A 25,474-nucleotide genomic window follows, 5' to 3' on the forward strand; every position below is an offset into this window, starting at 1 on the left:
CCCATTCGTATCAAGTTGGTCCGTGAAAGTTTGTTCGAATTATTCATTGCAATACATGCTGAAAGGGACATAACTTTGGCAACACTAATATTACTATAGTAGGCATCGGAAAAGGGTTATAGATAGAAACAAGCTAATATTCATAATGTTGGTAATATAAGATTACATACTCAGCTTAACATTTTTTTAGTTTACAACAGTTAATCTTTATATATATAATTCTTCTGTGAGTGTGTATATCACTGAACTTCTCTCAAACGACTGGACCGATTTTGATGAAATTTTTTGTGTGTGTTCAAGGGGATCTGGGAATGGTTTAGATTCACAATTTTCATCAAATATTAACTTCATATTCATTTATTCAAATTAAAGACGTGTAGACAGGACAACGTCTGTCGGGTCCGCTAGTATAATATAAAAGTGACCTATGTATTTATTTCGTGTATCGAGTTAAAAAAAATATTTCATTAAATGTTATGTTACTTCATTAGATTTTATGTTGGAATATCATGTTTGTGGAACATTATCGAGGCGGGCTCCCGGTGCAATAAGATAGGTTAGGTCACATGACAACGACAAATGAGGCCGTAACTCTCCGCAGCCCCTCTTAAGATTTTCTTATACACCGGTTATTACATTTTACCTGCACCGTACCGTTATTAAGTCTGGCAACGTTGAGTTTTTCTTTGCTTTTCTTACTCATAAAACCAACGTGTACCGCAATGTGCGACATTTATTTCATCATAACTTGCTTTTATTTCATTTTTAAAGTTAAAATTATAAATAGTTTTAAAAGTTTAGATTTAAAATAGGTAATCTACTTAATGTTTTTCTTTAAAGTAATTTTATTTTATAGAAACTCTGTTAACAATTAATTCAATGTACTGGTTTATAATAATGATACTTTGTTAAGTAACACTTAAAATGCAAAGAGAGATTAGTATGCCGCAAATTGGAAAGAAACCAGAAATTGAGAAGCTGATGGCAGATTCTAAAATCATTGGATATAATACAACATAACTCCGCTGGCTCGGCCATTTAAACAATGGATGATGTTCGAAGTGTTAAATGTGCGTGTCGGACGACTGATCGATGAACACTTGGCCGTCCTTCGAATCTCTAGATAGAGGTAGAGAAAGATCTTAGGGATCTCCAAGTCAAGGAATGGGTCGAGACCAAAGTGGAGATTTTTACCATCGAAGACCAAGGCCCACTTCGGGCCGCTACGTAAGTCTAATACTATAAATTTTAAAGAATCAATATGTATATAACAATAAAACATTAAATAATTTAACTTACTATTTAATGAATAGCAGTAGTGAAGTTGAAGTTACTATATTGCAACAAAAATTCGATATAAAATATTATATAAGATTTATAAAGATTTTTTTCAGTTGTTAACAAAAGTGTTACGTATTAAAAGTAATAAATTTTCTCGACGATTGTACGCTCGTATATGTTTCTATCGAATAAAGCGATCTCTTCATTCCGACACTTTTTTATATTTCTCTAAGATTTATGTTCAAACTTGTGCTATTACTCATCTGGCTCCTGAGGAGTTTGTTTTTTGTAATCGATTCAACTTCTTTTGCTATCAAGTTTACGTAACTCGGAAAAAATGAATCAAGCGATCACTTAACTGTATTTATTTATAAGGTTAACTTAACACTTTTATTTATTAATTTACAAGCAATAAAAATAAATTTATCGAAAGGAATTTAAATATCTCTCTATTTTTATTTTCAGCAAATAAATTGTTTGTTGTAATATTAGCTACATGCATGCTAATGTAGAAAAATAATATTTTTAAAGAAAACATGTTTCTTTGCATCTACTGTTATGCTTTAATTTAAATACATTTTAATTCACGTGATTCTTTAAAAGTCAAGTCGATTAAAATATTTCATTCTTTTGTATATTGAACATACGGTTTTTATACGTGTTTATTATTTTGCTCTTCTAAAATTTTTACGCGTGATACCAATAATTCTTTCATATTTGGACTCATAATTACGTTAATTACAATTAAATAATTGAGCCTTAATATTATAGTAATATTTTGTTTCATACGTACAATATTAGCAATAATTATAAGCTAACATTAGTATTACTTGAATCATTAATCGAATAAAATTACTTTTAGCAAGTAAAATACAAACCCGTTTGTAACATGATTTGGTTCAATTTAATGCACCGTAAAATTTTATTCACGTTTAATGAAACCACACGCACTGTCGAAAAGTAATTATTACTTTTGAATAAATGATTGTAAAATGCTACAAACATTAAAGTTTGATGGAATGGGATTGTTTATCATGAAATAATGATATAACTATTTTATAAACTTTATTCTTTCTAGGATTTACTTCTTCAGTTTCTATTCTACTCTTTACACTTTCTTACTTAGATTCTACAGTTTTTTCTCTTCATTTAACGGTTTGACTCATCAAAGCTACGTTCTCTTAAAGGTCAGCAACGCGTCTACAAATCCGTGTCCAAAAGCGTCGGTGACCATTTTGGGAATTGGCTGTCCCTTTATCCTCTCCAAATGATACATTTCTATTTACTTATGACTTATCTTCAATTAGAAACCTATAGCACATATGTAAATGTAATTTTTTCTCGCCTTTTCCTTCTTCGTTTTTCCATATTGTCGTTCTTCCATAATATTATGTTCCAATGATTTTAATCTGTAGCTTACGCGTATTTCTTCTTTTATACAGAGTTATTCTCTCTGGTATTGTTTTAAAATATCATATCCATAATAAATAATTCGACTAGACGAAACATTCGTTGTACGTATTTTATATATTTTTATAGACTAGTCGACACTTCGGTGTTCCTCAAATCGGGTACATTCAACGTGAAATGTCTGTTGCAACTGCATTTACTTTGTCCGCCGAGTTGATCTGTGGCGATACAAACATTAGGCGATCGGAACTTTTCTGCTCTTTCCCTATCGTTGTCCTTTAATCTATCATGAATCTTATATTTAGGTCCCATATCTTTTTTATTACTTATTTTATCGTTTTTGCTTACAAATTCGGGTGATCTTTGGTATAATTCGGATGTCAGCCAGTTCTGTTGATACGTTTTACTTTTGTTACTTTTCAAGTGTGAATAATTATTTCGATCTGATGCGGTTTCAACTTCGGTGCTGTGTTCGCTTGAGTATCGTTGTGACATCCATAAATATCGTGCCATAGGCTCCTCAGGTCCCCACATTCGTGAGGGCCTGAATGCAGATGCTACTTTCTGAAAAGAAAAGATGAGATTTATTTTAATTAAATTTGAAATCTCCGAAGATGTCAAGCTCAGGTTATAAAAATTTTAACATATCTAGCATGATATGACCTAATTCATTTTAATTAGGTTGTGTCGTATAATTACTACCAATCGTATGTCACTTGGTTGATGTTCATGACTAAAGTTTACTTACCGTAATAAAATTGAATTGTTCCTCTTTTGCGACAGCAATGGCAGCAAATATCACTATGATGATGATCATTAATATCAGTATCCCTACTACAGGCCAGAGCACTAGACCATAGGCCCAGGAGGAGCGCAACGACGCTCGCAGCCACCACCCCGTGACTCCCAGGAGTATGAACGGAGTTAACCACCACACGATTATCCAATAACTTGATAATCTAGCCCCGGTGACAAATTGGACGTCGATAGTGAGGTAGAACCAACCTGAAAGGTATACAAAACAAAAGTTAAACTTTTTTCAATGTTGTATCGAAATACACAAGCGTAATTAAATAAGCTATATCCCTGACAGAATATGATTACAATACCCTGAAGAAAATATTCGATAATTATTTTATTGCACTATTCTGCTGTTAACTTTTGTGCAGGCGCCAACCCGTTTTCTGATATAAAATATTAACAATTAAGTTCTGTTAACTTAATTACGTTTTTCTTGATAATTGTTATATTTGTAAAATGTTTAACTTACCGTATAAATATACGAATCCCACAACTTCGATAGTGACTGTGAATACGGCTAACACTGGCACCACCATTTCATCTAATAACGCTACTATGTCTAGACCGCTGGCCAGCACCGCGACGGTGAGAGCTGTCCCAACTGCTGACGTTGCTGAGGCGTACAACCGCCATTGGTCGCCCGTTAATCGATGAAGTTTGTCGTACACGGGAAAAAGGAGTGTTAGCTGAAAATTGATTGTTATTCTTTATTTTTTTTTAGATAAAATCAAACTTGAAGATATTGTCGGTGTTAGAGAGTATTGAAGTTGTAAGTGATAAGAGTGACTACTTTATAGTAATTCTTAAAGGCTACTAACAGTAACTATACTAAAGTGATCACGTTTCACCACTATTTGTGATAAAGTTTACATTGCTTAATTTAGATCTGGTTTTATCTACTAATTCAAAGGCCGTATTGTAGATATAAGGCTGATATTTTGACCTACATTTTAGTACACCCTGTAAGTCTAAGGGAATTCAATTGTGTATATTATGGACAAAGAAACCTCACTTGCCCAAAAAAAACAATTTTGTTTCGGATGTCTTCAAATAATTTGTTTAAGCCTTCACAGAAATATAATGAGAAAACTTACATAATAGTTTTAAAATACAGAATGTCACGGTCCAGTAAACGACCGACGGAATTGTTTTTCTATTCAATGTGTTGAAATTTTAAATTGCGCGATGTCGTTAACGTAGCTATTACAAAGTTTCGTCCCATAAATTTAAATTTTTCAGTACAAGCAGCAACGTTGGTATTAATTGTGCTTACTGATGTCCATACTCAGAGTGGCTTAGTGGTTAGTTAAGCAGTTCTTAAGTGTAAATTTATCAGATAGATTTGGTCCTTATTGTAAGTGGGATCTAGGTTTTATTTTTTTAGTTTATGTTTTGCCGGTATGAAGCTTCTTAGTAAACTCACCACACTGATAACACCGGACAGTAGAACTAAAGCGAACGCTAAAATCGGCCATTCCTTCCCTCTTCGCTCCGATACCGAAGATTGATAGATAAGCACCAATATTGTTATGATCCCAAGATCCTTTTTGCTGCTACCACTGATGAACTCCCAAAACAACACCCACAACCATCCTGAGAGTGTGTTTGAAATTACTACAAATGTTGACACCCTGAAATAGAAAAAATCATGTGATAAAAACGGACGGATAAACATGTAAAAGTCAAAATTTTATGGATGTTCGAAGTCAAGGATGGGTTTTTAACGTTAATAGCTTTTAAATTTATGAAATTGAAGAATAAATTATCAATTGATATTATATATAATATGATACCTTCAAGATTATTTTCGGTGAAATATTTTATTTTGTTTCACATATTAAACTAAATTATAAGCAAGCATGCTAACCTTAATATAAATAAATATTTGATGGCTACGTCATCTACGCAAAACCACACAAAAACCACAAAGTAGATTGTATATCGTACGACAATTATTTTGATACTGTGTCTTTTAAAACACAAGATCAAACGTTATAATTATTTCAATCAGATATAAACGAAAATCTACATTCGGTACTGTAGTTTATGTATAAACGTAGTGTTGTCTTGAGCGTACACGCCATAAGTATATGCCGGAGAGAGGGGAGTCAGTCGATGTCAGACCTTTGGACCGGCAATACGTGTCGGTACGTGAACGAGTCAAATATAACGCAACGAATGCTACAGGTACTATACCTCAGAAAACAATTGATATTAAAAATGCAGTCATTCGAAAAACAGTGACTACAAATTGGTTCAGATCATACATAAACATATAAAGTAATAACGTACATCTGAGACATATAAATAAAAAAAATATTATACAACACTAACCACCTGACGTCAGAAAATGAGTAGACCGTCCCACCAGCACTTATCAGATATCCGCTAACGATCTGCGTTGACAGTAACGCTTGCACCAAAGCGCTGTGCCAAATGTACGGCTCAGACATAGCCTTCCAATTTTCGCAGTATTCCATCAACGAATACAAACTTCCATTCTCCGAGAGAAATGAAGCCAGTGCTATAGCTATGATTAATATCATTGGACTTATAACTAGAAATGATAGCGTTAATGATTTTCTTAGTCTGTATAACCTGGAACATAAAACAATGGCATGTTATAATATTTTTTAATATTTATTGCTATTTTCATCCTGTTAATAAATAAATAAACAAAGAACACTAGCTGTCACCCGCGCCTTCATCGGAAATAAAAAAAAAACTTTATTACCAGCCTATGTGTTATTCCATATGATGTTCTACATCTATGCCAAATTTCAGCGAGATCCATGCAGATGTGCTGGTGATCCGTAACAAACATCCATCCATTTAAACTAGTCTTTCCCAAAGTGAACGATAACGCAGGGGGCGCTGCAGGTCTCAAGTTGCGGGTTATAGTAAAAGTTTCGTATATATAGGTCACAATAATTAATTTAATTTGAAGTTATAGTGGTTTTTAAATATGTGAAAACATGTGGGCGCTAAAAAAATATTTATTCTCAAAGAGGGCAGTAGACAAAATAAGTTTCGGAACCACTGATCTAAACATTCGCATTTATATTAGTAAGTAACAACAAATGATACCGCCTTCTTCATACAATGGCAATTAAGCAAAAATATAATTAGCATAAATAATTTTATAGTGACAAAGTACATACCAATTAATACTTACATAATGGGCACAAAGAACCATAAAACGAATATTAAAATAGCCATTACGCCGAGATACTGCGGATGTTCAGTGAATGGCGCCAAAAATGTTGAACTGAAATTATTTAAATAATTAAACACAACTTGACTTGGTAGGAAACAAATTGTCATGCTTTTAACCGCGACTTTATCCGCGCGAAATTAAAAAAAAAACTTATTAGTAGCAGAGTAGCCTATGTGATATTACTAACACTGGTCTATCTCTGTACCTGCTAAGCAACATCCTTTTACCATCTATAAATCGAAATTTTCTCATTTGATATTATTATGATTAGAATTCTGACTATAAAAGCGTGAAGATATTCTAAGATTCTTTTTAAGGTGACAAAACGAATATATCGCGCTGCTCCGACCCACGTTTAGAATTGACCTTAATTGGTAAATCGAACAAATCCGCTACTATTTTAGTTCGGGTCTAGGTCGAACTATTTCCATTTTAAAGAAAACGTTAGTAACTAGAAAACACCTATGCACACATAACAATTAATTAAATACATGCCAGAAGGCTCATTTTAGAGTTCTTCCCCTTCCCATCGCTTTCTTGTAAAGATAGGAAGATGAAAAAGGAACGTGGATTTGGTGGAGAAAAGGATGCATATTAAGAGTAATATCATCTTTCTATATGCGTCCCCTCCTCTGTCTATTGATAGTAGGTAACGCATCTGCAAATGTAAATGTCAACGCGCAGCGGTCACTTTAATAATTTGTCAAATTCAAGTGACCACTGCTTGTTTGCAACCTTATAATACAAAAAAAAACAATAACAGCATACTTACTTGAAACATTCGGACGCATTCATTTTATTTTCATAGCCGTACTGAAAAAAAAGTATAAATTATATAACATATTATTAAAATTGAATTATAAAATAAATCCGTTTCCTTAACCACTTATCAAATAATAGAGATAATCATATTGCTTTCAGATTTGGAGCGACAAGATCCTTAGAGAAAAATAAGATCAAGGCTTTGAGACTATTTCCAGGTGATGATGATAAGGAAAGATATCTTACAGAGGGCAAAGATAATTACTTTTTTTTATAAAGATGAAAGAATAATTATTAAAATTACCGGTGTGATATGAAGTTTAATGCAATCCTTTAGTGGAATCGAACCCTTTGCAATCCATATTAAATAGGCAAAAGCGAGCGCAGCGTAGATCATCCCATACACACAGCATAAGTATGAAGTCAATATCTTCAAATGTCCGATACCTGTAATTATTTAAATTGAACCTAATTGTTTTCAAAATTACGACCTTTTTTGCACATGATGGAGTAGACAAAAACACGAAGCATTCTGCTTTACCAAATTAGCTGTTTTTTTTTTGGTAATTATTTTCAAAGTACTTAGTTGTCTTAAAATTATAATGGTTTATTGTACTATATTCGACAAAAAGTTGAATAAACTCGTTAATTAAAAGGAAAAAACCACTGAAGACTCTACGATCTAATAACAGAATTTTAATTAGCAATTGTTTCAACTATCGCAAAAAACAGCTAAACCAGGATTTGTATTTCTTGCGAGATTTTAAATTATTAAATTCTTTTAAACACCAACTAATAGAAGCTATATAAAGATATTATCTTATTTAATCTTACCTTTTGGTTATAAAATACAATAACAAAAGAAAATTAAACCAAACCTCTAAGAATCGGAACAGCTCTCCATACACCTACAGGATCCTGTTGACTGAGTTGTCCCATCGTCAGCTGCAGCATAGTGATCGGTAGGCCGAGTGTTATAAGCCAGAATGTGTAAATGATCAAGAACTGCAGGTCGCCATATCTGAACGCCTCTCTCGGAAGGCGCACCAGGTTGAAGAGAGTCAGCGATATCGCGATCGTGGATACTTGAATCTTGATCGCATCGTACGCCCGTCTGACTGTCTGGAACACAGAAAACTTTGTTTTATTGCTTACATTCTATATTGCAATTTCATATGTCAAAATTCAAATGATAATGAAGGCATTGCCTAAGACGCCGTTACCATGACAACCATTCATCTTTGCTGCTATTGGCTATCAATTATTGTCTCTTTCTTGCTTAACATTTTTTTTATTTACTTACTCGTTAAGTTTATTGACATTAAAATAAATACACTAAACCAAGTTATACGTATACGTATTATTATGACAGAAATATTTTTTCTAAAATATGCCGTGATAGCTCAGATTCTGCGTTACAAAGAAGCGTCTGTTAAAGCTTTAGTATATTTTTATAGAATATTAGCAGATTTTTAAATGTACTAATACTTCTTTTACCATTCCAACTAAGCTCTAAGCTTGTGGTAGAATGTGGTTTACAACAATAGTCGCACAGCGGGATTTGAAGCCCCGACCTCATGATCGGAAATCAGTGCCCTTAACCATTAGGCTATTGACGCTTAAATTTGTATAGATGCGAGAGTTTGGATAGATATTAACCAAGTAACTGAAAAAGTTCGGACATGACAAAATGAGTAACATTTCGTAACTAATATTTTTAAATAATTTTTGTTGCATATTCATATAGTAAAAAGCGTTGTCATCCGCACGGACATTTAAAATACAAAGGCAACAAGTAAATTACTTCACAAATGTGCATATTAACATTGACTTTATAACGACGATAATAAGCCACTTCGGAGACAATAATTCTGTCTGTACAATGAATAATTATGATAACTAGTAGTCATTCGTTTCATTTTAGACGTACATTTTTTTGCATATTTATTTTAAATGACGAATGAGCTGACGTGAAGAGTTCATATTTTTTGAGCGCTTCCTTAACAAAGAGTGAGCAGTAATCTAAGGGAGATAAGTAAAGGATTAAATGAGATAGCAATTTCAACAACTGTCTTATGAGTTGAAAGGAATAGTTCACTTTACTTCCCCACCGACAGGCTCGGAGCCTACTCTAAGTTAAGGGTGATTAGGACATAGTCAACCACACTGACCAAGTGCGGGTTGGTTGACTTCACACATATCTTCGGATTTCTTCTCAAATATGAGCAGGTTGACGATGTTTTCCTTTACCGTAAGAACTTCGGATCGTACATATGTAAAACGGAAATCGAAAAACACATTGGTACATTGATTCGAACCCGGGACCTGCAGATTGCAAGTCAAGTGCTTGACCCTTGAGCCACCGACACTCTTAATATATAATAATTGTTCTAAATTTGAATTGCTATAAGAAGTAAAAAATGTAATCTTATCAGTAATTTAATTAATTTATTTAATTGTAAAAATCGAAGACACGAGTTTATATTATGTCCTCGTAATTTTTTTGTATCGTGGAATCCAAATGTTTCAATTGTCATTGGGAGAATGTGAACTAACAGGAGGAATTTAAAAAAGATGTGACTAACAGACAGCAGTATTTGTATGCATATTTAAATCTCATTGTCTATTAGAATATCACAAATATATTGTTGAAATGATGTGGAGTCGATACTTGATGTTTTGTAAACTTGTACTCATATTGAATGAAGAATTAACGTACTGTTTAGTGTTGAAGTGATCACAACGATTCTGTTTAGAAACAGTTATGAGTCATATTTAAATAGAATTATTAAAACTTGATTGTTCTTTTTACTGCTGAAAAGTAACATTTGAATAGTTTGTAAAGAACGTACGCGGATGTATAGAATCAAAAACTTGACTCTTCAGGAATCCCAACTACCATTTAACTTACGCTATAGAGTTCATTGTGATTAGTATAGAAGTTTATTAAAGGAAAATTCCAGAAAAATGTTGTCCATCTTTTGATAGGAAAAACTCCAGATACAGTATCGATTTTTAGTCGCGTGTTTTTAGACATCATCATCAGCTCACTATACGTCACCACCGAGGGGCTCGGAGCCTACCCTAAGTTAAGGGTGATTAGGCCATAGTCAACCACGCTGGCCAAGTGCGGATTAGTTGACTTCACACATATCTTTGAATTTCTTCTCAGATATGTGTAGGTTGCACCACGATGTTTTCCTTCACCGTAAGAAAGTCGGATAAATGTACATATCTGAAATTAGAAATCGAAAAACATTGGTACATGGCGGGATTCGAACCCAGGACCAGATTGCAAGTCAACTGCTTGACAACTGAGCCACCGACGGTCTGTTTTTAGTAATCGTGCCTAAAGTAAGACACAAAGTGAGAATAGAAATAGCTAAATATATTGCCTTAGTTAATAAAACCACAAACATACTTATTAAATATATTCAAGGAAATTGAGTTGTTTACATACGTAATACAGGTTGTCAGATGTTTCCTGTAATCATGTCAGTTATTCAAATTAATAACTAACTATAGATTATAATTATGTAAGTCTTTAGTAAGTCTGAGTAACTCACATGTCTTGCAACTATTGCGAACTTGTAGAATAGTATTTAATAGTAAATATACTAATAATTGTTTAAACATTTTCTCGTGATTGATGTTAAATAAACAGGAGTGTCAAATGAATCTCGTAAATACTAATATGGCTACAAAGATAGAAGAAGACCAAAGAAAGTATGGAAGCATTGTGTTTTTTTTTATTTATTATACAAAAACTTCACATAACAAATTAAACATCGGTTAGACAGTAGTACTAAAAACCTTTAGGGTTTAGGTGTACTTACTGGTCGCTTATTAAATTTATAAGATCAGCAAATTTAACAAATACAGACGTTATTAACCATTTCACAATTATATAATATATAAACAAAAAGAACAGAGATTAAACGGTTTTTTTCAGACTATAGTAGAAAGACAAAAAAGCGAAACAAAAGAAAAGTAGATGTATAAAACAATTGATTGTTAAGTTGCAATAAATATAAGTTATTTATTTAGAAGTGCCGATTTCAAAATTCTTTTACATTTTTCTGGTTTCTTAACGATTTGGTCAAGCACGGCGCTTTCCAGATTAATTTAAGTAATGGATATGCGTAAGAAGGTGGATTCAGATATGACGGCTGATAGAACTATATGGAAGACTAGTACATACTATGGCGATCCTCAGTAGGGATAAAGGCAGGTTAATGATGAAGTTCAATACCCATGTATTTATTCATTGAATATATTTTTTACAATTCTTTGCTTTCCCTACATGTAAACATTAATTAACAATTGCATTCCGCGACACAAAATACAATAAATGTACAAGAAGTTGTAGTGTTACTTGATAATGTATAAATAATATTCTAAGAGGTATGCTGGAGGAATATCTCAGTGCATGACTCATTACAAGATATATACATTCTAATAGCAGTTATATAAAACTCTATATAGCGCTGTGGTTGTTTTGATTGCTATTAAACGTAACATGATGGTATTGTTAAACTTAACTAGCTGTCGCCCGCGACTCCCTCTGCATAATATTAAACAAATTTTCTACATTTATGCCAACTTTAGCGAGATTTGATGAGCCGTTTTGGAGATACATTCTTACATTCAACCGTCCACCCAAACATTCGCATTTATAATATTGCTAGCTGTCGCCCGCGACTCCGTCCGCGCGAATTAAACAAAAAACTTAATAAGTAGTCTAACTGTTCTCCCAAACTTTTCTACATCCATGCCAAATTTAATTGTGATCCATGGAGCCTTTCTGGAAATACCTTCCTATAAACATCTATCCATCCATCCGTCCATCGATACATTCGCATTTATAATATTAGTAAGAAGTAAGATTATATTTACAAAAAGTGTTAGGAATCAGATTATTATAAAATTATTACATGAAAATTAAATTGATTTAAAAAGGTAAATATAGAACAATTGTTAATTTGTACTCACCTTTCGGTTGATATTCACATAATAAATAATAGTATCCAACATTGTAACTAAAGTAAGTGCGTTTTTGCTTTATTTTCTAGTTTCTAATACTACGAAAATATAAAAATTTTAAATAACAATACGGGACTGATATCATTGAATATCATCACATGAAGCAACTGTTAGAAAACAAAAAAAAATCGATTCACTGAAACATCGTAATTACTTAGTAGACAAATAAAGTCTAATATAATAATTCGACACGGTGACTAAACAGTAGTAAAGAATCCTTACAAACGAGAATTATCACCGGTAGTGTAATAAAACGACACGAACAAACGCTTACTCCATTCGATATTAGCACGGTCACAAACAACCTTTTAACACGCATCAATTACGTATAATTGGCATTAAATGACACACATACAGAGATCATGACCCTAATAAATATCTACTGATGTACCGCCCGTAAACCTGTGGTACAATATACTCATCATTTTTGAGAAATGTAGAATTATTTTAGTTCGTATTTAAACTGTATCCAAAACTCTATGACTAACCGTTGGTTATTGGCAACAAAATCTCTGTATTAAACATATCGTTATCCTTGTCATTATCTTTGTCAAAACAGAGATAACAGGGATTTTGGTCTCAGAAAGCCACGGTAAGACTTTAAAATATATTTGATTATGTTATTTACTATCTTAATAATATTATAAATGCGAAAGTTTGGATGCATGTAAGTTTTTTTAAAGATATCTTCAGAACGGCTGCACCGATCTTTATGAAATTTCGAACGAATGTCGAACATAGCCTGGAATAACACATAGGTTACTAATTAAGTTTTTTTTTAATCCTACACGGACGGATTCGCGGGCAACAGCTAGTTAGCAAATAAAACTGAATACTCATTTGACATAATCATAAATGAAACATTCCTTACGTGTACAAGAACAAAAATACATTAAGACCTCGCTCTGCGTCTATAATAATCTAAGTTATATTGCTATTTAAATACGTAGTAAACAATAAGGAAGGGGATATAACTGTTGTTATTTTCACATTACCTTAATGTTATTTTTATCGTTAATAGATCATCCATCGAGCGCGGACATTGTTGCCGCTCGCGTGCTTGTCATTTCACTCTTAATCAATCCATAACTTACTTTTCATTTCTGTTCCGGCATTTACTAAACAGCTTTTTACATAGGAAACGTAAAATTTTAAAGACTTATTGATGAATAACTTAAGTAAATATTGATGTTTAAGTTAATATAAAACTTATAATACGATATGTTGTCGTAAGATTTTTCAATGTATTTTCTAGATATTTTAATTAATAATTATTGTTAACATTCTAACTTAGTTGTAGAATAATATTATAGACCCAAGTTTTGATTGTTTGGTTACATTGAATAAGCCCCGAATTAATGAACCGATTAAAAAAAATGTTATACTATTAGAAAACTACACAATCCCCAAGTGAGACAGGCTATATTTATTACTAGATTTTATAATTCATCGGGCGAAGTTGCGGGCAACTGTTTGTGTGATATAATTTACGACAAAAGTTGAATAGCGGGATTCGAACTCACTACCCTATAATCGGATGTCAGTACCCTTAATCATTAGGCTATTAGCGTTTCAAAATTTATAGTAATTACTAAACGCTCTTTATCTAGCTCGATAGTTCTGCTTAAAGGTAACGAGTAGTTTGCAAACTAATTATTCCATTAGTTATAGGGGTACTTAAATTAAATAAGCCTTGAAATCTATTAGGAAGTCCGCCCCATAGCTATGATTAAATCTAACCACAAATTGCACATAAATTAAATGAATCCCGACTTCATTTCAACACAGAATTGCAATATTGCATAAAATTAGGATTATATATGTGTATTATATATGGTTATATAAATGGAAAATCAATAAAACTTTCTTTTTAATCGAGTAGGATAATGTGAAAAACGCGATAAATACACAATGTATTTGTTTACTTCATAAGCTTTTTACAGAAATAATTATAGATGTTAATTATTTACATAAGTAATTATTTAATTATTATGCTTGAGGAAAGCGTGAAAATGCTTGGTGTACAATATTTTTGTTGTATAGACATCCCGTTATAAATAACGAATATTTTTACCAAATTTTGTAATCAAATGACCCTCGGATATATTTCTTTAGTGCATCCATTGGATAGACTTGTCGCTGTAGTTCCTGAACCAGGATGAGACGTAAACAATAAAAAACAAGGAGGATACAATTAACTAACCTCGATTGAGACCATTTTTCTTGTGCTTAGGAATCGTGAACGCTACAAAGGCTAAGGATGTGAATTTGAGTGCGCGGTTACATCCTCCATAATAATATTACGATGGATTGTTTTACTGACATCAATGATAGCCTGCCTGCGAGAGAGATTTCTGGTCATCGGAGTAATAAACTAATTTAAGTTAAGTAATTTAGGTCTGACAATCTCCTCATTATTAAGTATGTTTAATTTCCTTTATATTAATTTTGATGTCCTTCGATCCAAGGGAACATTCATCCATTTCAGATAATCACATTCGAATAAAAATTAGTAAGTTGAATTGCATTTAACTTTTAAGAAAAATGAGTCTACATACTCAAACGCACATTAAAACGAAATTAAAACACTTTCCAAAGTAAAGGCTTCGCTTAACCTTGAATTTCCGCGTTACTTACACAGCACCGAAACGAGTCAATATATGTATATAAACAATTATGGCGCATAAAGATGGCACAGTACTTAGTCTTTGTATAATAGCTTTGAACAAGGTCAATGTAAATGCATAACGCCGAGAAATACAAATGGTATTTACCCAGCCATTTCGGAGAGGCCTCGAGGCACCGCTATCTTCTCTCGCGAATGGGCTCACACCACTCCGTCGTGTCACCACTGCCATATAAATTCAATTTTTCGAATTATCGTGAATCCGTTAATAAACTGGAGACGGTTGCGCGCATGCGCTCTTCACGTTGTACTAACGACACGGAAGGTGCGCGCAGGAGCGAGTGTTGGACGATTGTTTGTCGATATGTTTAATTAGACGTTAAATGTTTTGGTCAATTGTTCCTTTTGTCACTACCTGATGACCAAAATATTCACTGTTTCTATTATCTTTAGTTAGAAATGTACTTTCAGTTTACTAAGATGTAAGGAGGCAAAACAAACAGGCCGAGTATAAATAAAATATTTCAAATTAAACTTCTAAACTATTCACTTTAAACTGGTTAAATCTTGTAAAAGTAATGGTAGCTTCAATTACTTAGAAAATATAATAATAAGTAGTTATTTCTATCGTTTTATAGAATATCGATAAACGAACATCACTACGATATCACAAGCCACGCTACGCCGCGTACGACAGTGCTTGCTTATGGAAATGACCGGCGAAGTAAATATAAAAACAGGGGATAATTACCATCGTCGTGCCCACTGACCGTCACGATGTATAGTTGTGTTAAATTATAAGAAAAATCCCTTCATATCTTATATTTACCGTTAATTTGAACGTTGAAAATGGATGTTGATAATCAAGCAGTTTCTACAGTTTACGGAATGATGACATGGGGATCATTATTGGGATAGGGAACAGAGTAGGAGATATCTTAAACTAGGTTTTAATTTGCTTATGAGGATCTTTAGAAGCAACCAAGAACAACTAAAAAATCAACTACCCTTCGATCTTCAGGAAGAATTTTAGTTAAAATTCTAAGAAGAAAAAAAAAACAACCAAATAAGTAAATGAAGAAAAAATATTGATTTTCTATGATATTAATGTTAATTTATTGGTATGATTCCTTAAAAAATAAACCAAATACACTATCGATATTGACAATACTTTAGTTGTAAGGTCAATTGATACAATGGAGAAGGTCATAGACCTTGTTTTTATATACTTTTTATAAAGTAAAACCTTGTACTGTGTCAAATAATAAATTTAAAACTTATTAAAGAACAGATGATTAGGAACAGATTGACGACTGAAATGATAAAAGACAAAATGATCTGGAAGACAAAACTAATGTACAAAACCTCACATTAGATCTCCCTGTCCTAATCCTAGATAGACTAAAAAACAACAAAGAACAAATGGTAGAAGTACCTGGAACAGTAGTCTATCAAATGTTAAGACAATAACAAATGTCTTAATAAAGATATCATCGAGACCCATGAGGTAAATGTGACTAATGATACTTCTAAAGTCGTCTACGATGTAGCATTGTTGTCTAAACAGATTGTTGATTGAATTGGTATTTGGATGCAAATAAAAATGGTATTTGATTTAAGTTTAACTAGTTTAAGATATGAAGCTAAAACAGCGACAGGAAATTTTCCTAGAAAATGATCAAATCCTTACAAAATACAAATCGTTTTATCAGAATTAAACCTTTATTAACAATGATTAAAAATCGTCAAGAATAAAATAAAGACTAATTATTAGAAATAAAACAATAAGTAAACCATAAAAGAATATTAATTTAGAAGTTACAATGTCCCTGACCAAGTTTTTGAACAAATTGCTAACATCGTTGAGTTTATCGGAGTCGTTTTCGTTTTCATTAGAAGCAATACTAAGTTAATTACGACCGAGATAATACAATGTTTGCAAGAAATTGACTCTTCATGCAAACAATGTCAGTACACAGTAAAGAGTTGTTTCCACTTAAGTCATTGTTTCCATGTCTATAATCAAATGTGCTTTTAATATTTTCTTGGGTATTTTGCATTTTGCAAATATAACAAACTCGTAGTCGAAGTATAAAATTCATCTATTTCAATTCAATTTATAAGTTACCAATATTCCCATTTTATACCATTCATCGTAGTTACCAATACAAACCGCCTTTTCAAAGTCTCTTAGGGAAGCAGTAAAAAGTAACCTAACCCATAAAAGTTCTGAATGATAACTTAAAACTCAAAGGAGACGGATACATGAATAATCATTATAAATTTATTTACTTTTATTAACTTAAATAGACCACAATATCAAAATTCGAGGCCTCAAAATTACTGTTGAGTTGAGTTCTGATGAAATATTTAAACGTTCTCATTCGTCTTCAACATAATGTCATGACGGTGAAATGATTTCATTTTTCACTCACGCATGAGATAACGTCGAGGTGTTATTGTTTGTCATTATCATAATATGCACAGTGATTTATGTAATTATAAAATTAATCTGTAATAATTATTGGTTAGAGTGAAAGTTGGAACGTAAAAATTTTATGATTACAGCCACGCAGCTATTTATTTTTGTACAACTCAAAGATGACAAAAAAAAATCTACGGGGTGGTGTTCACAGTTGGATTAAGGGCCCGATACAAAAGGCTGTTATCCTAGAAACCGCACGCATCGTGTGAAGGTTCCTGTCTCTGACCTCTGGTTGTTTGAGTCATGGGGCACCGCATTCGGTGGTGCTCTATTTTTAATATAATATATTTTGTATAATTTTTTATTAGTTATATGAAATGTAATATATTAAGAATAAGGGTAATAAATGAATATGTTAATAATAATATCTGAATCCTATATTTTCTTGTAAATAAAAACAATTGATTAATTAATCTAAAAGTAACCTGTTTATCTTGAGTTTTCTCCAATTTTCTTAGCATACGACATCTTTAAATATTCTCGTAGTTCAAAATAATGTGGTATTTTTATGATTCAGTAAGTAAACACAAAAAGTAATCTGCATGATATATTACTAATTTGTTAGGAATTTTAAAATATAGCCGTAACTAAGCGCAGATTTCAACAAGTGACGCCACTTCGCTAGCGCTAATCATCTGTGTCAACATGTTCACTCTACTTACACGGTTGGTCGTTAAAAGTACTATAATGTTAAACTTGACCTTGAATTACTATGACGCATACAAGACTAGGTAAATAATGTTAAAGTTGTTATTCACAATTTAGTCTTCGTGAAAATAATTTCGAATACTGTTGTGATGATCATATTTACTATTTGATTTACGCCAATGTTTCGTTTTATATTTTTAAAGATTTCCTTATCAAATAATGTAAAGGAATGGCTTTCGTGACATCAAAGATCTGTAGCACGTTTCGAGAAAACGAAATAAATTCAATCTCACCTGTAATCTAAGTGTAAATTGGATCATGAAATGCTAAAACAAAACACGCCGAATATTCTTTTTAAATCGATCGAAGGGAGCTTTCGTTGTCCACGGAGAAAGTAAAGTAGCGGTGCCACCTGAATACAAATTTTACAACATTGATTCACGACAACCGCCGGCGGGCTCCCAATCCAATCGAAAACTTTCCTGCGGGGCCGACCCCGGATTTAATCCATCGGTAATACGAAAATTGATGTAAAAAGCCGATCGGTAGCGTGCCTGCTTCGTGCACGATGTCTGTAGCCCATACAAAGTGCACAAACTCAGAAAGATTTTCAGATTTTCCACAGGAATCACGGTTGCGGTTCGCGTTGTTCGAAAATCAAACATGTCTCCAACAGTGGAAGTTTAAATTCTATTGGTTTACGAGATTATTGGTAGCAATCCCGCACAGAAAGAACTATGCGACGTGTTCGGTGTACGGAATCAATGACGCGCACATTGGGATATAGTCACATGTGGGTTTGGAACAGTTATTTAAAAGTGTATTATTATACATTTTTGGTTTATGTTGTAGCTATATTAACAAAAGATGGTTGTTCTAATTTCACATTTCAGCCATAAAATTCAATGTATGTAGTTAAACACGCAATCGACAATACGAAGCTCTGGTGGAGTAACTTAGTGACTTAGTAATTTTCCTAGCAATGGTACAAGTTCTTCTCGTCATAGTCTTTAAAGCTAATTGGTCTTCAAATATGACACCAGCCTGGTGTACATTTTACGCATTATCGATTTGCGTTAGAGCGGATCGCATGGCGCGATACCATCTCACGTTTGAGACGTATTGTCTATAATCCCATTGTGAGGCAACTTCGGAATTGTTCTAAGGAGAATTAATAGAAGTTCCGTACAACGCTGGCGCCCTGGAGCCCTATTGTGATCTGATTTATCGGTTAAGAACAATGATAAATCAAATCGAAATTGCCTCGGTGTGCGTTCTTCAAGCGATTCTCGCGTTAAGTTAGGATTAGTTCTCGAGGTACATGCGTTTCGGGATGTTCGTTATTTCCAATTATCTTATTAGTGAATACCTAAATCTAATTGGAACATATTTTACTTTTTCTTAGTTTGCTTTTGATATTAATTTTATTTCGTCTGAAGGCTTGTTGGTGCATTTACGATTATTTGGTTGTTAGAAGCGGATATGGCAGAAAGATATGTGAATAAATTGCAGATAAGAGACGTTATATATATATAATACGGGTATAAAAAAAAGACCATATATATATATATATATATATATATATATATATATGGTCTTTTTTAAATTATAAAAGGTTTTAAAATGTAATCACAAAAGACGTTTGCGTTTTATAGCTACATAAATCTATAATTTATGTAAGGTGCGTAACAATTTTACAGGGCGTAAATTTTTCCAGATCATATGTCTACACCGTCTCGCTTAGATCGTTCATACTTTAGTAAATGTATAGGTATTGGATACGCTTTTAGCTAATTTAGAGACCACAAAAAGGAGGGCTAAGAATAATAATATTTAAAATTAAACTTTACTGGTTTCACTTTAAAGTTCAAAATTGTGTGTCTTATCAATTTTGTCTGTTTCAATGTGAATAGATAAATTAAGAATATTGTAAAACATAGTCATTAATAAAGAAATGTATGAATCCGTAGTGATTCCAGATCGTCCATTAAATTGAGTATCATCTGATCATGAACTTGTCTAAATGTAAGTTTCTGAGATCAAAATCCCATTTTAAAACACATTGCTATCTCTGTTTTGTCAAAGATAATGACAATGACATGTTTTATACAGAGACTTTGGGCCTCAAAAACCCACATTAAGAAAAATGCCAAAAGTATTTTAATACTGAAACGCAACAAAATTTTAAGACAAATATAGTGAGAACTCAAAAATATTGAAGCTTTTAAATCAAATAGTGAATATAACACATGAATACAAGCATCAATCAATAAATCAGAGAGACGTGGAGAAGTCTCAACGTGGATTGATGGATAGCAGTCCCAATCAACTAAAAGCGGGTGAACCTCTATCAAATAGAGACAGCGGCCAGCCTAGTATTCTTCCACTCGGATTAACCCTCGTAATGGACACGAACTTTGCCCGTATTCATTAGTACCTTGTAATGTAATAAATACATTTAGAATATCGGAAATATTTTTATTAATATCCATGTTTATTAATAAAAGCGGTACAATAACATGTTCTTTAGCGTTTTTCGACGTTCTTATGGTGAAGGGAAACATCGTGATGCAACTTGCACATATTTGCGATGAAATTCAAATATGTGTGAAGTCAACCCGCACTGGGCCAGTGTGGTTGTCTATGGCCTAGTCATTTCTAACTTAGCGTAGGCTACAAATCCCTCAGTGGAGATGTATAATGAGCTGATGATGATTCTTGACATCTTTTTTTCGGCGACAAATTCAGATTTTTTTTTATCTTACTAATACTTTAAATGCAAGTGTTTAGATGGATGGATGTTTGTTTACAGGTATCTCCAGAACGGCTGCATAGATGTCGCTGAATATGGCATAAATGTAGAGGATGGTCTGGAAGAACACCGTGCGGACAGAGTCGCGGGCGACAGCTAGTAATATAATACAATATGCTACAGCTAGTAATAATATACAAATTAATTAATTTAATATGCAACAGTGCCATAGATTAGCAGATATTTGTCTGCATAAGTGTAGACATGCATACAGCTAATTCATTAACTAATACGATGTCTATATTATGTAATTGGAGGCATTGGTTGCATAGTTTTGGTCAGATTTTGAGATAATTAAGTCCGTTGTGTTCAACACACTGGACATTGTGTATATTAAAGCTATACTATAAAGTGATTCATACAGTAAACAATGCGTATTGTAACCCATATTATTAGGCGAAACTATTATGTTCATAGTATGTAAATTCATCGTAATGAAAAGATTGGCTTTCATATGAAGTGGTCCAATGCTTATTTCTGATGATGTGTGAAGCAATTATAATTAAAAATTATCACCAATATTGGGAATTGATTTGAAACATTTATGGTAGGACATATTTTGTTTTTCAATTGAAAAAAAATATGCTATACCATTAGGTTTGAATAAAGTAATTGGTTGGGTTAATGTGTTTATATTATAACTGCGGGAGCGACCTGGATGCAGCTAGAACAGGACCGGTCATCGTGGCGATCTTTGGGGATGGCCTATGCCCAGCAGTGGGCGACTTACGCCTGAGAAAGAAGAAGAAAGAAGAATGTGTTTTAAATGCTTTAGTTATTTCTATCCATGTACTCTCTAATGCACTCTTTGTATTTAAATTATAAAAATTAGTAATAATTTTTGCATTACTATAAGTTATAAAGTTAACAAACTTCGAAACTATGAATTTAATTTCAACTGTTATCGGTCCTGAACAAAACTGTTCACTAAATTACGACTTAATTCAGTCCCCAGTCAGTTAAGCTGTATTCATAAGCTGACAATTTAATGCAGAGGTCGCACGTTAAGATGCGCGTATTATGTGACAAAAAGCAGTCGCGTGAGAAGGGGCTTATCTCACGAGAACATTCGCCCTTCACCCTTGAATGTATAATTAGGTAGACAGTTTCAGACCTTATAATTTTTTTTCTGTGCGTTCCCTTGCGACTGCTTTTCGTAAGATGAGGGTTGTCTTTTCTGGAATACTGAACGGAATTATTTTGGTATATCACGTTTTATATTAACTTTTAGTTCTTTGATAGACTAATATTGATAACATATAATACGAAGTTTTATTTATCAAAATATTATTTATACTGATACAATCTTTTTTAAAATAAAAGTTGGCAAACGAGCGGTGATCAACGACGCCCATGGACATCTGCAACACCATAAGAACTGCAGATGCGTTGCCGGCCTTTAAGGAATCGATTAAGATATACTTAATGAAAACCATCATAAGTTTTCGGGTGTGTACTCATTATGAATTTGAACGTTGGAGCGAAATATACTGTTATACACTACATACATGATTCAGTAATTGCGGGAATTTCGGGCGACTTATGAATGTGGGTGCATCAAAACGGAGCATAAGTTTTTTTTATATTATAAGTTGACAAATGAGCGTGCGGCCACCTGAAATCGCTGAAATAGCGAAGTGACCGTTGCCCATAGACATACTCAATTACATATGCGTTGCCTACCTTACATTTAATCGACGGAGAAGAGCATGCACAGAAAGAAAATATCTTCCCTTTCCATACATTCTGTCATCCGGAAAGTCCACTTCCACTTCCCATCCTTTCATTGTAAGTTACTTTAATTGATGCGGTGTAATTCGATGTAATATTAGAAAACTGATCGAATTAGAAGTCTCATTCTTAGAGATTCTTCAGATATTGATTTTGGATCTCGCAATAAGGGGCTATTGTTCTGGGGAGACATACTAATTGGTAGACGGAGGGGACTTAATGTTATACTTCGTTAGGTAAATTTTCCGCTTAGTTATTTATGACCCTAACGATTTCAATTTCACATTAACCTTTACGAATATTGAATTGATTTATTACCTTTTGTTGTGGATTTTTAGAAGTTGCATGAATATAATAAGCTTGAAATATTATTTCATTTTAAGTCTATTGATAGGCGATAAGAATAATTGCACAATCTTGATAAATATCATTTTTTTTTATTTTAAATTTTATGGTAAATCGAAGTAATGCCTAGCTTTTGCTTTTCCTTGCGCAATACTACATTCTTCTTAATAACAACGAGCAACATCTAAAATTTACGCGTTTTAATTTTCTAACTGTAACATTTTCAAAACTCAATAAAAATACTAAAGTTTGTTAGCAGGGCTTACAGCTTTAATAACTAGGGTCCACGATATCCTATAATTTCTCCTTAGTGTTTGTTAGAAAGCTTGTTAAGAGAGAAAGGGACCGACTAGCGGTGTAAATTTCGCCAAGTGCCTCCCAGAGGTCGGGCCACGAAAACTATAAATTTATATTTTGTTCAAAATTATTTTTACACATTATAATAAAAAGAGTTACCTCGTTTAGCAAAGTATAGGTGAGTCCAAAGTATTATTTTCGAATTAAATATTGTAGCTAAATCCCTAAAACTGATTAAGTCCCTTTGATATTTTAATTGTGAAAAATTGGTCTACTTATAGTGACATGATGGCCCACCATTGATCAATTTCACTGGTAATATAATCGTGTACATTTTATTCGCAAAGTTCTAAGTCAGCAAATACGTTAATAATAATTGTTTTATACTCGTTTACTTAGAAGCAAAAAAAAAACTTCATGTGTATTCGTATGGTAAGCGAAGTAATAAAGCCGATTGTCCTCGGTTCATTGTATTGAATTCCAGTTTCTCGCTGAACCGGTCCGTTTCAGTTGAAACATCTGTCACTTTTCACAGGTTCACGTCACCTTGCTTGCGTCAATAATAAATTACTCTGAATACAATTTTTTTTTAAAGAATACCAAGTACATGGTTAAATACACAGATGTTTGCGTACAGTTCTAAGTAACTTCAATATTGTTTTGTTTAAACATATATTTGTAACGTTTAATTTAAATGTAAAAATAAATTTTTTTTTTTAAGTCTTTAGTAATATAGACTGAAAATATTATAAGTTTCGTGGCCCAACTAACTTTAAGCGCTGTCTAATAAATTAGTTGGGTACTATTGTGTGGGCTCACTTAGTGGCAAACTTATTTACCTGAGTATAGTGGCATACGATACTACCTGCTAGGAATTCCAACCTCTTGATTATTTCAACGCTCCCGTAAAACAGATATCTTTATTAAGGTCATGGTAATTGGAATCTTAAAGTATTTTAAAATCAGTATTACAAATACTAAACGTATACTGCACTGAGATACTAAGATACCTAAACTTATTGATTCTAGAACATACAATAAGATAGACTCGAACAAGTTTATTAGATCTCCTTAGAGATTATTAAACTATTATACTTAAGTAAAGTATATGTCATATAACCTAAAGTCAAGGTGTCACTTATTTGCTTGGTAAAAAGTCGTTACTCCTGCAGTTAATATGCTTTCTCAAATTCCTTTTACCTTCAATGTACCCTATGTTTCTTTCTTTATCACCCTTAAAATCTCTTTTAAAGTTTTTAGAAAATTTACAAATGATTTATCATTTTAAATCTTTTTAAAACGGTCTTCATTTAGGGTGGCTGTGTGCCCTTCTTTAAGAGCAGGTGCGTCAATTATGCATAGATAGCAAACTAGGGGTTCGCCTTCGTTATTTAGGATGTTATCGTCTTATCATTATAGACCCTCCCGCTTAGAGTTTTGATGAGAACATTAAAGAGGTAACTATAGACGTCGTTGTATAGACGAATGTTAAACATTCAAGCTTTTATAGCTTTTAATGATCATTATTTTTTATTAACGAAATTAGCTTTATTAACGTAAAATATATTATTGCAGATTGTAAATCCGGTTTAAATATTTTAAAATAAATACCAGTACACTGAATTAAATGGGTATAACTAATTACGGGATAACCTAGATTCCAAATAACATTGCAACTGCGTGTTTTGATTACCATCATCTATACGATCATAATTAGCTCACTATAGTCCCCACTGAAGGGCTCGAAGCCTACCCAAAGTCAGGGGTGACTAGGCCATAGTCAAGCACGCTGGTCTAGTGCGGGTTGGTTGACTTCACACATATGGTCGAATTTCTGTTCAGATATGTGCAGGTTGCATCACGATGTTTTCCTTCACCGTAAGAACTTCGGATAAATGTACATATGTAAAATTGGAAGTCGAAAAACATTCGACGGGATTCGAACCCAGGACCTGGAGATTTCAAGTCAAGTGCTTGACCCCCGAGCCATTGACGCTCAATATGATTCAAAAATAA

At 32.9% G+C, this 25,474-nt stretch overlaps 1 protein-coding gene across 2 annotated transcripts; it reads right to left on the bottom strand.

Annotated features, from left to right (window-relative positions):
* Positions 1-2,329: 2,329 nt before the first annotated feature.
* Positions 2,330-15,450, bottom strand: LOC106127836 (sodium-dependent nutrient amino acid transporter 1). 2 transcript variants are annotated; one of them, XM_013326116.1, is made up of 10 exons: positions 15,289-15,450; positions 8,350-8,593; positions 7,776-7,918; positions 7,482-7,522; positions 6,668-6,760; positions 5,827-6,090; positions 4,916-5,123; positions 3,962-4,178; positions 3,440-3,696; positions 2,330-3,255 (listed from the first exon to the last, which is right to left on the bottom strand). In XM_013326116.1, exons 1-10 carry the CDS (start codon positions 15,370-15,372, stop codon positions 2,815-2,817), a joined length of 1,992 nt encoding a protein of 663 aa, XP_013181570.1. In that variant the 5' UTR covers positions 15,373-15,450; the 3' UTR covers positions 2,330-2,814. The 2 variants fall into 2 exon arrangements, with proteins under 2 accessions (XP_013181570.1, XP_013181571.1); XM_013326117.1 differs by lacking the exon at positions 15,289-15,450 and adding an exon at positions 12,464-12,539.
* Positions 15,451-25,474: the final 10,024 nt, after the last annotated feature.

This window comes from Papilio xuthus, unplaced genomic scaffold (assembly GCF_000836235.2).
Source record: "Papilio xuthus unplaced genomic scaffold, Pxut_1.1 DF828952.1, whole genome shotgun sequence".
Classification (NCBI taxonomy): domain Eukaryota; kingdom Metazoa; phylum Arthropoda; class Insecta; order Lepidoptera; family Papilionidae; genus Papilio; species Papilio xuthus.